General features: G+C 36.4%; 1 protein-coding gene across 1 annotated transcript in view; it reads left to right on the top strand.

Annotated features, from left to right (window-relative positions):
- LOC145255589 (Fanconi anemia group J protein homolog) overlaps nucleotides 1-17,975 on the top strand; it is a 100,407-nt gene that overhangs the window by 2,691 nt on the left and 79,741 nt on the right. The window contains exons 2-4 of the mRNA XM_080114067.1: nucleotides 3,546-3,661; nucleotides 12,094-12,205; nucleotides 16,058-16,093. Coding sequence (XP_079970193.1) covers nucleotides 3,563-3,661; nucleotides 12,094-12,205; nucleotides 16,058-16,093 — 247 coding nt within the window. The 5' untranslated portion in view covers nucleotides 3,546-3,562. The remainder of the gene's footprint in view (nucleotides 1-3,545; nucleotides 3,662-12,093; nucleotides 12,206-16,057; nucleotides 16,094-17,975) is intronic.

Below are 17,975 nucleotides of genomic sequence, written 5' to 3'. Positions count from 1 at the left end.
AGTTCTCTCTGATTCTCTCTCCTTTGATCTTGATCACATAATACAATGGAGAAAGAGGTGGCTGGTTACTTTTAATGCATCTAAAACCAAGTTTATATTTTTACATCATTAACGATCTGATCCCTGTTTGTCATCAATTGAAATCAATGGCTCTTTGGGAGGTTCTATGTTTTGCTAAGCTTCTGGGTCTGACCTTTACTCTTGATTTGAAATGGGACACGTACATCAAATCCTTTGCCAAGGCTGCTGGAAAAGTAGTGGAATCGTTCTACTCCTCGAGTAGATATCTCACTGCTGATGCAATTCTCTACCTGTATAAGAGCCAAGTACGTTCAAGGATGGAGTAGTGGGGAATGCTCTTTTCTCTTCCCTGCAGCCTCTTTTGCACAGAAGAGACATTGCGAACCTGTCTCTGCTTTATTGTTATTTTCATGGCAAGTGCTCGTCTGAGCTCCAATCTATGGTCCCGGAATGACTTGGGGATGGCACACGTGTGCTGGGACTGACAGTCTTAAGAGAACATGGTGTCCTTCGCTGGAAACAAGTGAACGCGATCCCAGAAATTCCCAATATCATTAGGATATGGACTGTATTTTCCTTGTGTGGAAAGCTCGTAGGACACCTCCCAGTATATGCGTGGCTGCGTGTGGCATGCGGAGTAATAAAGAGAAGAGCCTGTTCACTCACAAACGGCTGGAACGACAAGGTGTCAGACTCCCTACTCTGACATATGATGTACAAGACTGTGAACACAGTAAAGCGGAACAATCCAGCTTGTGAAAACTGGTGCATGGACAGCCAGGAACTTGTTGGCTGTGACCTGAGAATGAAGCGCAGCATATTAATCTGGCTGAATTGGCTGAATCGTGTTGAGAAGAAGTAATTTGTCGCTTCCAAAGACTTGGCAGACCAAGGTGTTGCACATTAAAACCGACTCTGTATGTGTACACAACTGGGTGTCAGAAACTTTCAGCGGGAAAGCACGAGTTTACACCAAGGCTGCCAGTGAGATGCTTATTAGAAGACGACTGAATATCCTCAAAGAATTGGCGAAGGAATATAAGCTCTCAGTCGACATGACATTAGTTGTGTCAAATAACAACATGGCTGATTAATTGACGCGTGTACCAGAACGATGGTTCAATGCCATGAAGAAGAATGCGGGACCTGAACCACTGATCAGTGCAGTGCATGTCGCTGAACTGGACGCGACCGAAATCATGTCTATTCACAGAAACAGTGGACATCTAGGAGTGCAATGCACGGCGTATTTCACCCGGAGCATTTGCTCTGTGACAACAAAAGTAGTAGTTAGATTGGCAATACGAACATGCGTAAAATGCCAATATAGATCCAGTGCCAGTTCACCGGAAGAAAGAAAGCTGGAGGTGAGCAGTGATTTGCAACGGTTGGGAATGGACATTACACACTATGGTGCTTACCATTTCCTAACTATTACAGATTGTGGGCTATGATGGTTTTCAGTGTGTAGACAATTAGCATGGCAGGACTTGGCAACTATAATTTGCCAACTTGGCCCACCTCGCAAACTACTGACAGATAATGACACAGCTTTCTGCAGCAAAGAATTCAAGACGTTTACGGATGAATCGGGTGTGAATTTGAGATTTTGCTGTGCATATGCCCCGACTGAGAATGGCATAGCAGAGCGATGCCATTACACTGTGAAACAAATCGTGGCTAGGATGTACTGCTCCATACCAGAGACAGTCTACTGGTACAATGTGATTCCAAAAGATGATGAGTCATCTTTGACCTCATCAGCCAATGCCATAGATGTTATGCCACCAGTAGCAGGTCACGAGCATAGTCCATACCAAATTGGAGACTGTGTGGGTGAAGGCACCAGAGAGTCGTTGTACCATGAGATTTGGCCAGGATTGGATAATTGAAATAATCAATCCACAGTCTGTCTTGGTGGATAGGATGCCCCGACACGTGAAGAACCTGCACCCTCGATATCGTGTACTCTTGTTAGAAGATTCTGATGGAACAACATCCTTGGAGAGCAGGTCAGAAAGTCTGATACCCGATGACAAAACTGACTCAAAAGATGGTCATGAGGCAGGAATAGAAGATGCGCACACCCCTGATGAAGACTATTGTTCTGAAGAGGCCCACAATTGCGAAGAAGCACCCGACAAAAACGACCACTACCGGGATGCAGACTGTGTGATCATGAGATCAGGGAGGAGTGTGACAACAGTCGTGGAAACAAGCGGCTAATGGTGGTGTGTGAGACGCTCAAAGCTTGAAACCTGACCAATATGACACAAAAAGGTGACATATGCTCAAATTAGACCACATTTTAATTTGCATATGTCGAATTTGAGCATATAAAGGCCGCATTTCTTTGATTGGTGAGAAGATTTTTTTTTTTTATTACGTACTTCGGGTGTCAGTGGGAAAAAGAACAATGTTTTTTTTCGTACGGTTAACTCGCGTGTCAGATGGATTTTTGTGCATGAAATGATATTCAATAGTTAACAACTTTAATTTCAACTCTTCAAACAAACATTTGCTATTAAAAAAACAAACACAGTTAAAAAAAATAAAAGGCACTATTAAAAATAAAAAAGATTTATGATTTTAAAAACGTAAAATGTTTTTTTTTCTTTTAACATTAGGGAACATTTTTTATGTTCTATTTATTTTTTAAGTCGGAAAATTTTTTAATTTTTTACAAAGATTTTAGAAAAAAAAAAGAAGTAATTTGTTGTGATTAAATATCACACAAAAAGAGAATTAGCAAGTGTATTTGTTGTGCCGTAGTTTGTCGTACATAGTTAACGAAGCTAGCCGTTTGACTACTTATTTTAAAGTCCTACAAAAAAGAGAGAAAGAAAGGATCTATTAATACATCGGCCCTGTCGGTGGGGCATTAGAATACACCGACTGCCCCCCTGCAGAGGGTAAAAGTCCCTCAATGGGGGTCCTGGATATGACCTTAAACTATATCCAGTGGTGAGGCCCCAGCTTGCGGGCTTTGGGGAGTGTGAAGCCACCCTTTAATTACCATTGCTCCCAGGTCCACTCTGACCCGGAGTGGTAGTACCTGTTAGAGTTCCAACTATGGGTTGAATAGAAACCAATTTGAAAACAACAAATATATTCTATTAAAAAACTTTTTCTTCAAAATCTTTGGATTCGGCATTAAATAACCCGAAAAGGGTTGATATACCGTAAACAAAAACAACCAACCAACCTATTAATACATCACAATGTATTCTGAAATCCTTTAACTTTGTATAATTCGTTTTCAAACACGACAAGATATGTTGTGAAGTCGCTGACGCAGCAAATCAGAGGTTGTTCATATACCCAATTCTGTTCGAAGGTGCACCGCAAAATCTGATTAGTACAGTCTCTACCTCGACAAAACAATTGATTTTTCAAAGATTTCGACTCCTTGCATTCTTACAAGTCCAACCCATATCTTCTTCCAAAATCTCTTGCTCTGCAACACTGATAAACTAATTTTTCCGGTGTTATCATCCATATCTTTTTATTTTTCTAAAAAATAGGAAACTTTTGGTCAACAATGGAGAACCTGGCTGGAGGCGAAGTTTATCACATTGGAGGACATAAAGTTATGTTTCCGTTCAAACCATATCCAACACAATTTGACATGATGAGTAAGGTGAGTACGTAATAATCTATATAATGTATTAAACAAGTTATGGTGTATGTTATAATATAGTATTACATTTAGTAAGTGCTATCTATATATATTAAAGTATCATATTTAGTAAGTGGCATATTATAATAAAGTATTATACAATATTATATATCATAATAAAGTATTACATTTAGTAAGTGGCATATTATAATAAAGTATTATACAATATTATATATCATAATAAAGTATTACATTTAGTAAGTGGCATATTATAATAAAGTATTATATATATAGTATTATATAATACTATATATTATAATAAAGCATTACATTTAGTAAGTGGTATATGTATTATTAGCTGTACCTGGCCAGCCACACGTTGCCATGCCTGAGTCTGGTTGAGACAAGTATTAGATTGATTTGTATCTCAAACACGCACGCACACACACACACATACACACACACACACACACACACACAGAAGCACACACCAAAAACATGCACACACAAAAAATCATACACATATACACAGACACGGATGCACACACATACACGCATTGACACACATAAGCAAAAAACATGCAAACGCACACACAAAAGAACACAAACACGTGCACACGCAAACTCATAAAGACACGAAAAAATGCACACGTGCACACATAAAATAAACGCAAACCCGCATGCACTCACACACACGCGCACATGCAGAAACACACGGACACACATATGCACATGAACAACCAAACTCACGTACACATGTACAAAGTTATGCACACACACGCACCCACTTCGAAAATAGTAAGGAGTGGACAGTTTAAAGGCTTTAAAATCACACATAAGGAGATTTTGAAGTACATAAAATGTCAATTTATGGTTATGTTAATCAAGCATTATAGTTAACCGTATAAAGAAAAAATAAAGAAAATAGCATTGTTGAGTGTCTGGTAATGAGAATCGAAGTAGGAAAAGAAACGATGCTAATTGTAAATGTTATTTTCAGGGATTGTATTTTTTAGGGTAGGTACTGGAAAGAATTCAAGTAAAAAAAAACTTTAAAAAAACCCGGAAAAGTGAACAACTCGTTACAAAACAAGCTAAAATAAAAAATAAAAAAATAGCATCATTGACTGTTCAGTATGGAGAATCAAAGAAAAAAAAAACAATGCTAATTGCAAATGTTAATTATGTTTGTATCAGAGATGTTTTTTTAAAAGGGGTTAGTTTCGTGATGACAATGTCTGTAGGTAACGGTAAAGGTATTAATATGTAAAATTACGATTATGAGCGGTTTAGTTTTTTTGTAGTTGGTTTAATATCTATAAAACGATTGCTTCATGTAGAGAGAGACACTAGGTTTGTGAATGTCTGATGTATTCGTTTTTTGAATAAGTTGTTTATTCCCGAATAATGGATCTGTCAGTTGTCAGCCAATGAGAGAAGATGGAAATTTTGAAGGGAGAAATTATTATTTTGTAATCGGTAACTGGAAAGATAATGGTATGTATATGAGTGTATAAACCTGTTACAAAGGGTGGCAGAGGGGGGGGATAGTTATAAGCTGTGTACATAGTCCCGGTGATGAGTGGGGGAGGCGGTAAGAGGACTGTAGATTTAGAGAGAAAAATAGGAACTATCTTGTCGAAAAATGTTGCGATTGTGATGATGTTACCCTAGGATGTAATGTAGGATGTTATTATAACGACTAAATGTGTCTAAAATGTTGTTCTAAAGTTACATAAGATAGTGGCTAATTATCTAGGCATAATAAATTTGTATGTGGCATATGTTGTTTCAAACCTACAGTATTTTGGTCCAGAGGGGAATTTCTGCAATCATTTCATTATATAGTAGATAATATAGCATTACATTTAGTAAGTGGTATACATATTATAATTATATGTATTATAATTGTTGGCAATCATCTGTCTTTGGAGACAATGGTGTAGCAGAGGAGCTACATAGCCTGGGCAGGGTGATATTGGAGGATAGCTGTTGCCTGTGCAGCAGTCCCTCCATCTACACAAAGTCAGAGGATCCAAGGGAAAGACTTCCTTAGGGACTCTGTCTCCAGATTTTCTGTCAGGGTTTACTCCCTTAGCCTCTCCCCTGATTGGCTAATCCCGCAAGGCAGTGAATGTTCTGAATCTGAGTTGGCTTCTCTTAGGTTAGCTACCATCCAAAGTTGACAAGCCTCACCTCCCCCAAGTGACTGGTGCCAGTGAATCACCTTTGCCCCTTCTCTCACTTAGTATAGACAATTTCACCGGGCTTAGTAGCTACAGCACACAAGAAGGCTAGGAGCTGGACTTTGTTGTCACAGGCTATTTGAAACGCACACCATGAGGGCATTTTTTTAGGGAGGGAGCTTATCACCACTACCATACTCGGTTGTGATAACCTTTGAAATCTGTATTGTAATATAGCATTACCCTTAGTAAGTGATATATGTATTCTAATACGGCATTACATTTAGTAAGTGGTATATGTTGAAACAAATGATGCTCAGAAGCTTAGATAGAGCCATTAAGTATAATGATATAAAATTACTATTAGTAAGGGATATATACTGAATCTGAAACTACTCAATATACCAGATAGAACAAGAATGCATTATTACACAGGATCAATGGCATTAACTGAATCGGAGGTGATCAATATCCTTTATAGAGCCAGTATGTACGATTATAAAGTGCAACACATTGTAAGTGGTATATGCTGAATCCGTAAGTGCTCAATATCTTTGATAGAGGAGGTGTGTGCAATAATAGAACATTACATTTAGTAGTGTATACGAAATAATCACGTTGACACACTGGTTCCCGAAGTTAAGCAACGTTGAGTCTGGCTAGTACCAGATGGGTGACCATTTGAGAATTCTAGGCACTATATGTGCTCTCCGCTTATCTCAGCATTGTTTCCAGTCGGCCTGAACCTCTTGCCACTGGTATTTAACAACACTGACTCAGGAGAGGTGTGGTTAGAGATTGCGCAACTCTTGCCACAAAAAATTCATGCACAAGCACCCTTACAGTGGGTATCCATAGTCTGTCAAGACCGAAAGAAGCTTTTTACATTTAGTAGTACTGTAAGGTCTGCTACACAAGATATCCAGGTATGGTATAATTGGAAATGCATTCTCAATTATAAAATTGTTCCTCTCTGATAGGTTTATAAGAGAAGCGGTGGATGAGCAGAAATCAGTAGCACACAGTATTAATGCTGGAGTCCCTCAGGGGTCCATCCTGGGCCCAACTCTCTTCCTGATCTACATCAATGATCTCCCAAATCAAATCCTAAAATCATTCGTAGACATTTATGCTAACAACACTATCATCTATGGCAACACTTCAAAGGCTGAAAATGACCATGATCTCTCTGATCTTGAGTGCGTGGTGCAATGGGGAAAGGGATAGGTGGTTAATTTTAATGCATCTAAAACCAAGCTTCTATCTTTCCATTATCAATTCTCGAACCTCCATCTGGCATCAATTGAAATGAATGACTCTTGTCTTGGGGAGGTTCCATGTTTTGACAAGCTTCTTGGTCTGACATTTACTCCTGATTTGAAATGGAACACGTACATCAAATCCGTTGCCAAAGCTGCCGGAAAAATGATGGGATCGTTCTACCGCTTCAGTAGATATCACACTGCTGATGCAGTTCTCTACCTGTATAAGAGCCAAGTACGTCCTAGGATGGTGTACTGTTGCCACATCTGGGCAGGAGCTGCTAGAAGCACCTTATCCTGCCTTGACAAAAGTTCAAAATAGACTTCGTAGCCTAGTGGGGAAACTGCTTTCCTACAGAAGAGACGTTGCGAGCCTGCTTTATCGTTATTTTAATGGCAAATGCTCGTCTGTTCTTCAATTTATGGTCTCCCCTTGCTAGACTTTCACAAAAAATTTGTCTAGCTGAAACCTTTATCAATAATTTCCCCCACTCATTATCCGTGCCTAAACCTAAATGTAAATTCCATGAACAAAGCTTTTTTTCTTAGAACTGCATGCCTGTGGAACTCTCTTCTGTTTGCCTGCTTTCCAGTTGACTGCAATATGGTTGTCTTCAAGTATAAAGTAAACAAGTTTTTGATGAGCTATCCCATAAATAATCTAATTTACCAAATTTTCACTACTAACGATTACTATAATTTTTTCCCATTAACTGCCGTATACTTATTAACCCTTATCCTTGAGTGGCCTCTGGATCTTAATAAGTGGTAACTCCTTGGTAAAAGACAAAAAAAAGTATATACTGAATCGACAGTAGATTTTATGATGTCAATACCAGAGTTTGAACATGACGTCATCCTAAAGTTTTTTTTTAAAAACTGGATTGGAACATTGCTCAAAGAGGTGACTCATCCTCCAAGTCATCTAAACATTGCATTCAAGTTGCTAACAAAGCAAGGAGTATCCTATTCCTCATATGACGTTTTTTCTGTAAACACGCTCCTGAAATATTTCTCACTCTTTATGTCTCCCTCTGTAAGAGTATGGTGTCTAGGCCTTTGTTCCAAATATAATATGTGATATCCTGCTTTTAGTGAGATTTCAAAGATTAGCTACTTGAACGGTGCAGGATCTATTGGATCTGCTCTATGAAAGCTGACCCAAAAAGTTTCACCTTTTCTCCTTTGAGTGTCAATGATTATGTGGCTTGTTTTAGCTTATAATTTCATCAATGGTCATCAATTATGATATAGCTCAGAACCTGTTATTCATTCCGGCACCAGAAAGATGTATTTTACCATCGATTTCAATTGAACCGAACGAGTGCTGCTTTTTCAATCAGAATCACTTGAAATACACTTCCAAATGAAAGAATAAATGTACGAATAATGCAACAATTTAAGATGAAATTGAACAGATGCCGAGCTATTGTGTCCTGTTCTGTGTAATTTTCTACCATCTTTTCCGTATATAACAATTGAAGCACGATTGTTTTTTTGTTTTTGTCAAATAAATTGAAGTTTGAATTGAATTAAATTGAATATACTAATATTCAAGCTGCTAACAAAGCAAGGTGCATTCTATTTCTCATATGACGTTCTTTCTGTAAACACGCTCCTGAAATATTTCTCATTCTTTGTTTCCCTCTGTTAGAGTATGGTGTCTAGGCCTTTGTTCCAAATATAATATATGATATCCAGCATCTAGAGAGAGTTCCAAGATTGGCTACTCAAATGGTGCAAAGTCTATTGGATTTGCTCTATGAAAGCCAATTTAAAAGCTTAGCCTGTTTTCCCTTCAACGTTAATGATTACGTGGTGATTTCGTTTTGGCCTATAATCCTTTTTTTTTTTTTTTCCAATTTTCTTATTTTGTTCTAGCTGGGAATGAGGCATCCTACTGGATACCAGACATTCACCTGCTATCTCATACATTCCAACTAAGAGTTTTTTTTTTAAGATTATAACCGTCCTTTTATGTTCAATTGTCTGTATTTATTTTGTTTATTTACCAAATAGTTTTTAAATACTTTTTCAGGAGTCCAGTTGCTCCTGTAATTACTGGAATGATGAAGATCGTCCTAAGATTCCAGTTTCTTTTCATGTTGTATATAAGACCTTGGTATTTCATCGTTTTTCTCTCAGCTCTATTTAACCTAGCATCATTGGGGACACTAACTTCTACAAAGGTTGCTTCTTTCTCCTTGTCCCATATCACTATGTCAGGTTTAGCAGCTCTGTTTTCTAGGTATATAGCTGTAGGAATTGTAGAGTCATACTGAATGGTGTATGACTTATTTTCAACTGTTCTTTTTTGTCCCACTGACAAAAAGAGAGTGGACCTGTAAATTCACTCTTGTCCGTTTGTCTATTCGTCTGTCCAGACTTTTCTCAATAACTACGCCTTGGAATTTTCTGAAATTTTGCACAAACATTAAACATGATATGAGTAAAAATGTAACAACATGTTTTCCGGGAAAACTCCAGTTTCCCCCCAAGATAGTCCTTTTGGGTTAAAATGGCTAAAATTGACACTTTTGTGTTTATTAAAAAAAATTGATACCTTGGATTTTTATAAAACTTTCTGAAAAGTTGTAACTTTTCTATATAATTTTGTTTGTTTATACTTCGCGATAACTCTTGGGTGTGTCCCAAGGGCTCTTTTAGGGCTAATAAAAACACTCCATTTTTGGAACTATTTTACCATATTTGTCCAAAATTTTCTGTGTATGTCTATTTAGCAGTTTTGCATGGTGTTGAACTCAAACTTAAATATGTTAAGGCCTTGGGGACTTTTGGGGCTAAAAGGGGAAGGGGGGCAAATGATGGACTTAGTCATTTCTTTTTTTTCATGGTGCAGAACTCAAATTTACATATGTGAGGTCCTAAAATTGCACTGTTCGTTCATTTTCACCAGGATTTGATGTCCCCTGAGGACTTTCAGGGCTAAATGGGGGTAAAGTGCTATACTTATTCATTTTTTTATGCCTTGTTCACTGTGCACTCACGAGAGACCATGCATACTTCACTTGTTGGTATATGTTCCCAGGACTTTCTGCTACATTTGATATTCAACTTTTTACAAATCACCCAATGGAGATATTTACACACTTCATTGTGTGTAAACTTGAAGACCTCATCAGTTTTCCTTGTATTTAAGAATTCAGGTGATAAGTCATCTCCCTCTCAGTACAGACCAATAAGTCTCCTGTGTGTTATGAGTAAGTTGCTGGAATCCATATTAAATAGAGAAATAGTCAACCACCTCAGCAGAAGCAACCTTCTTAGTGACACACAATATGGTTTCCACTCTGCAAGATCTACCGCAGATGTGCTGACTGTTATATCTCACAGGATTAGTGAATCTCTTGACAAAGGCTTCCTTTCTAGGGCAATTGCTCTTGACATATCAAAGGCCTTCGACAAGGTATGGCATAAGGGTCAAGATTTCCAGCTACGGTATAACTGGAAATGTTTTCTCAATCATTAAATCATTTCTCTCCGATATGCTCATAAAAGTAGTGGTAGATGGACAAAAATCAGAGGCCTGCAATATAAATGCTGGAGTCCCTCAGGGGTCAATCCTGGGCCAACTCTCTTCCTGATCTACATCAATGACCTCCCTAAACACATACTTAAATCATTTGTTGACATCTATGCTGATGACACGACCATCTACGGCAACACATCAAAGGCTGTAAATGACAAAGTTCTCTCTGATTCTCTCTCCTCTGATCTCGAGCGCGTGGTTCAGTGGGGGAAGATGTGGCTGGTTACCTTTAATGCATCCAAAACCAAACTCCTATCCTTACATCATCAACGCTCTGATCCCCATCTGGCATCAATTGTGATGGATGGCTCTCGTTTGGGAGAGGCCCCGTGTTTTGACAAGCTTCTGGGTTTGACCTTTACTCCTGATCTGAAATGGAACATGTACATCAAGTCTGTTGCCAAGGTCGCTGGAAAGATGGTGGGATCCTTCTACCGCTCCAGAAGATATCTCACTACTGATGCAATTCTCTATCTATATAAAAGCCAAGTACGTCCAAGGATGGAATACTGTTGCCATATCTGGGCAGGAGCTGCTAAAAACAGCCTATCCTGCCTTGACAGAGTACAAAATAGACTTCGTGGCTTAGTGGGGGATGCCCTTTTCTCTACCCTGCAACCTCTCTCCCACAGAAGAGACGTTGCAAGCCTATCCTTGTTTTATCGTTATTTCCATGGCAGGTGCTGGTCTGAACTCCAATCTCTGGTCCCCCCTCGCCAATCTTTCACAAAAAACACCCGTCTAGCTGAATCCACTGTGAAAAATTTCCCCCACTCTATATCTGTGCCTAAATCAAAACGCGGATTCCATGAACAAAGCTTCTTTCTTAGAACTGCACGCCTGTGGAACTCTGTTCCGTCTGCCTGCTTCCCACCGGACTACAACTTGGATGTCTTTAAGTCCAACGTTAACAAATTCCTAATGAACCGCCCCCTTAAGTAAACACTTCATCAAATCTCCACACTAACGTAATGTACTTGCAATAACCCTTATCCCTGAGTGGCTTCCGGGCCTTGATAAGTTGTGATCACTGTGTAAAAAAAAAAAAAAAAGAAAAAAAATTTGTGCTACTGTGTTTATAAGCTGTTGCTATGTTTAGTAGTCTATGTATTGTGTTGTTTGCTAAAATGCCTAAGGTTTTGCAGTCAAACCTAGTTTTAGTTTCTCTGTAAGATGCCCATATAGTAATAGTGTTCTGTAATACTAAGATAATCCTTAATGTGCCTGGGACCATAACATCCAGTAATAACACAATAAAAGCTTATATTTATTTAATTCGAGCAATTCTGTTAATCTGTAGATTAACATATGTCTTTAAAATCTGGTCTACTGTAATAGACCAGATTTTAAAGACTAATAAGTTAGATGTCACCTGCGGACTGTAATTTACACACCCTAATTTATAATTTGAGTAAAAAATTTTCTTTTTCTGTTTTTTTTTCTTTTCATTTGTAGATTTTGCGAGGATTAGACAGAAGACAGAATTGTCTTTTGGAAAGTCCAACTGGGAGTGGAAAAACTTTGGCCTTACTCTGTGCCAGTTTGGCGTGGCAGCAGACGGAATACAGTAAGCATTGTTTTTGGCAGAGTCTCTCTTAAAAATAGGAAACAAATTCTTAAGATGAATTTAATTTATCTTTAAAAACAAATTGGGTACTTCTCCAGAATTCACCCGCTAAAAAAAAAAAAAAAAAAAAAAACTGAAGAAAAATCTGTGATGTACAAAATGAAAATATCGGACATAAAAAAATCACGTAAATCAATCAAGTAGTTTTATTGGTCCCCTGACAAAAGAGGGATAAGACCTAGTAATTCACTCCCATTCAATTCGTTCGTTCACACTTTTCTCAATAATCATGCCTTGAATTTTTTAAAAATTTAGCACAAACATTAGTCATGGTGAAACTAAATTTTTGTCAGAATGGATTTTCCAGGATATCTCTTATATAGATAGTCTTATATCTTATCAATTTTACCCCTAATACCCTAGGAGGTATTATAGGGGTAAAATTGCCCCCCAAATCATACATCTTTTAATTTTCTCCCATTTTTTTTAATAACGACATTTTGGATTTTTTTAAAATTTTGCACAAACATCAATAGTCAGTGAAAGTAAATTTTTCACTCGTGGAAGGGGATCCCACATGCTTGGTTTGTTTTTAAATATGAAAATCAAATTTTATGAGTAACCAAGAGTGACCATTTTGAAAAAAATAAGGCTAAAAAAAAAAAAAACAAGAGAGATAACTCAGCAATAATTCAGACTTGCGAGATTTATGTTGTAATGTCTACAAATTTCCATTAATCACTTAAAAATGATTTCCTTTATAAAAATAAAACTATTTGAGCAATTCACGTGATTTTTGGAATACAATATTTTCGTTTCGTTACGGGTATATACACATCATGCATCAAAATTATAACCCTTATCCTCGAATGGCCTCTGGGCCTTGATAAGTGGTTATTCCTATGTAAAAAAAAAAAAAAAAAAAAAAATTATGCCCTTCTTCATTGTTGAGCTCCCTAGATGCTAGAAAGTCTTCTACCCTAACAGTTTCTTCCATCAGACTGCTAGACTTTGGAATTCCCTCCCTGTTTCCCGCTTCTCTGGTTGTACTGCCATGCAGATATTTAAATGTGAACATACATCTTGCTACTCAACTCACTCCACAGTCCCCTGTTACACATAATCTCAAATAGTACCCCTTTTATGTCCAGGTGGAAATGTCTTGCTTTGAGGTGAACTAGAGTAAAAACTATATAAGATAACTCATATTATGAAACATTTTTGAATAATCACCTTAAAATAAAAATCAGCAAAAGCTATAACTCATTTTTATATTGAAGAATATAATAAGAGTTGTCTACCTTAAGTTAAAAAATGTGCAAGCAAATAAAAAATTAAAAACTAAATGCTTTCTCTACATTCAAGTGCAACAAGTTAATGATAAACATCTATTTCTTTTGGTTGTGGAAAATGAAAACCAATAATTATATATTCATGAACGTTTCATCTTTTATTTCAGGACTTTTTCAAGATAAAATAAATAAAGACAAAACATTGATGAATATATAAATAATTGTTGACTTTTCCTTCATTTCCATCACATTGCAATATTACTCCATAATTTTATTGTCTGTCTATATGTAAAGTTAGATGTGTGTGTGTGCATATATATATATATATATATATATATATATATATATATATATATATATATATTTATGGTACTCTTGCAGAATTTGACCCTGATCTTCAGGATTTTCCGTCAATTATGGCTTGGGCTCGACCGACAATCACTGGATTAAGGCGAGCGTTGTTCAAATGTTGAAAAACTAAATCAACATTATTTTTTGTTGTTTTTCGTATGAAAAATTTAATTTTTTAATTATTTTGGGGGTGAAGAGGGCGGGGTGATATTTTTTCTGTTTATTTTTTAACATTTGTTGACAATAAATAATTTACAAATTTTCTTGAAAAAAAAACTTTCTGTACTTTCACTTAACAATAATAATTCCTCTTTTCTTATAAGAAAAACAACTTCTATTTACAAAACAGAAAACTCCGTTCACTGCCAATTTTCTTTAAAAAACAAAAATTTAAGTTTTCTTGAAAACTAACTGTACTTTCACCTAACAATTTATGGTTCCAAAAATTTTTGGAGAAAAAAAACTTTTGTTGATAAAAAAAATTGCAAAAGAAAATAATAAAAGCGAATAAACACAAAATGCAACTTTTCTTGAAAAAAAAAAAATCTATATTCAATAAATTTACTATAGATTTTTGTCATTTTTTATTTGTTGTATATCTATTTTTTTCTGGTTTGTTTTGAAATTGGTCTGCATCTGTTACTTTGCTTAGCTTAATCCGGTGACTGCCAGTCCATAATTGAACCATAATTGACAGAAAATCCCAAAGATCCGGGACAAATTCTGTAAGATTATCATATATATATATATATATAAGTAGATTGTAGTTTGCTTGAAGCATTGTTGAAGAAAATTATAAGGTAAAATTAAAAGCCAAGAACAATGCGAGATTTTTTTTTTATATAGAGTAAAATTAAATGAAAACAAAAGAAATAAATTTCTTTTTTTTGTTGTTTGTTTTTTCTTTTTCACACAAATTTTAACTCTAAACAGTAATTTTTTTTTTTTTTTTCTGTTGTATTCAATGGTGTTATAAATCTCAATATATTTCAGACCTATTAGTCCTTTTTCAAGAGAAGACAGCGGAAGAGTGTTGAAAATTGGAAAAGCAGCCGCAGAGTTTGCCACGTGATACCGCGAAATATAGAACAAATATATTTTGACCCATTAGCAGCTATTTTTACTGGCTAAAAAATCAAATCGAATTTATTTCACAGGTCCAAATCACCTGGAATTCAAGTTTCAAGTCTGTAGACCAAATATTGACATAATAGTTTGGTAGAGACTATTCCTCACACAGACAGACAGACAAAATCTTTTTCATATATATATAAAGATTATGATATGTCTATCTAGTTTGAAATCAGTTTCAATAAATTTTTTATCTTTTCTGTCCATGATTTTTCTAATCAGCTTCAACAGTCTATTGCACTGGTTCCTTTTATGCATCTGGTATGGTCTCATTTGCATAGAGACGGCAAGAGTTTGTGTTCCTCACGCATGATCGTTAAGTATAAAAGCAATTGTGAGTCGCCATTTTTTTTTTTTTTCAAGTGACCGAACCCTACAAAGTACACATACATACACACACACTATCCTTGTAAGTTACAATTTTTCCTACAATATATATTATATGTATATATATATATATTGCTATGTCCAACCTAAAACTAATGACATCACCTTATTGTGATCGGGGTTACCAATCCGTAGAAAGCATGTTCAATATTTCGTAGAGGCTGTTACGTTGAAGGTTGGAGGTCGCTATTTGTGGGTGAGACATCGTGATAAACAACCAAGAATATCGAGTACATTTAAAGAAGACATTAAAAAAAGGTATGGTGAACACTTAACACGTATATATGCACACACGCACAGTTAAGAACTACAATAAGTAAATATACAACTTAAGGATCCTTAAAGGAGCTTGCCCACGTATACACACCCGACTGTATAAATGCATATAAACTGTATATAAGACTTGCATATATAATGAAATGGGAAAGGATGTATGCGGTTGAGCCTGAGAAACGACACGTACATGAGATGATCACATAGAGGCCATTAGAACATACCCACACGCACGTTAGAGCGAGATGACATAGCTACATTATGTAGAAGGAAAAGAGAACATATCACGTGTAGTAATTCAGCTCATTCATTAAAATAGTTCCAATCCTCGACAGAAGAAAACAGTCTGTATTCACGATTATGAGTCGAAACAAAAAAACAAATCTATCATTTTGTTTTTTCTTTTTTTTGTTTTCAGAAAAGTTAAAATTGGAAAGCGAGGAACAGAAAATATGTAAGTATGAGTGGGTTTTATCTAAAAAATATTTTCAATAAACTCACTGATCTTGCTGCTACCAGATCAGGCTGGCTGAAGATATCAGCCTTCTGACCTAAATGCACCGAGCATTGATGTTATTGTTTTTGCCTTTCATTTTGCAAAACTCATTCATGTTCTGCAAAACTAAAAAAAAGTCTTAGATATGACCTTAAACTATATCTGATGGTGAGGTCCCAGCTTGCGGGCTTTGGGAAGTGTGGAACCACCATTTAATTGCCATTGCTCCCAGGGCCACTCTGACCCGGAGTGGTAGTACCAAGTATAGGTTAAATAGAAACCGGCTTGAAAAAAACCCAAAAATATTCTATTAAAAACATTTTCTTCAAAAATCACTGGATTCAACATGAAAATAACCTGAAAAGGGTTGATATGCCGTAAAACAAAAACAACCAACCAATCAACTAAAACTAAAAAAACCCAGCAATTTTTCCCTACAAAAGAACCAAACCAAACCTGCAATCCCTTCGTTCAGTCTCAAGAGACAATGGATACCCCCTGTAAGGGTAGTTGTACATGTAATTGTGAGGCAAGGGTTGCGCAATCTCCAACCACACCTCTTGAATCGGCACTGTTTGAATCTGGTGGCTAGGAGAAGTGCTAGATGTCTGGAAACAATGCTGAGATGAATGAAGAGCACATACAGCACCTGGAATTCCTAAATGGTCACCCATTTTAGTACTGACCAGGCTCAATGTTGCTTAACTTTGGTGATCTGATGGGAACTGGTGTCAATGTGAATTATGCCGAATAATAAATATACGAAAGCCAAACATGATGAATGAATATTTACAGATATAAAGAACTTGAAGCATAAAAACTCGATTTGACATTAAATAACCAAGAGGGAGTTGACGATACAATTCAGTTGTAAAAGTTACACTCTTCTGGAGTTTGAAGGTTCAATCCTCAGTGCTGTCAACACTCAAAATACAATGGCGAATTACTTTGGACTTCTACTCAGTCATGATCATGCGACTGGGGACTGCTTATGAATTTCATACTCCCATGGAACTTCCTCCTTCAGGAGAAGCTGGTTAAATCCGTCTAGGATTAGTGCCACAGTTTCTATTTTTTTTTTTCTATTGCATGGCTAACAGAATGAGTGCCTGCTAAATCCCCACCCCCCCACGGATTAAAGAAAGGGTTCCGTTTAAAGTTCTGTGCAAATTCCTGAGCTTAACAAGATACATCTGAATAAGGTTGGAAGTTATATCGACCAAAACATTGTGAAAATAATATTCAAGGCAAGAACAGTAGTTTGAAAACGCCAAATAATATGAGACTGTTGCATCTTTTTTTAAAAGATTGTTGAGAGATACAAAAACGTTGCAGAGGAAACAGTTCAACAGTTGTTGAGTTATTATCGGTTCAAAAACTGTAGGAGTACCCAATTTCTAAAAGCCGCCCACCACATTACAATATGTATAACAGTCAATAACCAAAATATAACAATTATTTACATGTTATCTGTGATCTTCAGGGTAGTTGTCTGTTTATTCCATTTTATTTCAATCAATGTTCTCTTCCTGGAACCAACACTTGATCTAATCTATATAAGATACATAAACAACCAACACTTGATCTAATCTATATTAGATACATAAATAACCAACACTTGATCTAATCTATATGAGATACATAAACAACCAACACTTGATCTAATCTATATGAGACACATAAATAACCAACACTTGATCTAATCTATATGAGATACATAAATAACCAACACTTGATCTAATCTATATGAGATACATAAATAACCAACATTTGATCTAATCTATATGAAATACATAAACAACCAACACTTGATCTAATCTATATGAGATACATAAATAAC

This window comes from Euprymna scolopes, chromosome 31, assembly GCF_053919585.1.
Source record: "Euprymna scolopes isolate OS-2025 chromosome 31, ASM5391958v1, whole genome shotgun sequence".
NCBI lineage: Eukaryota > Metazoa > Mollusca > Cephalopoda > Sepiida > Sepiolidae > Euprymna > Euprymna scolopes.
Note: the sequence above shows the minus strand (reverse complement) of the source record. Positions and strands in the feature narration are given on the sequence as shown.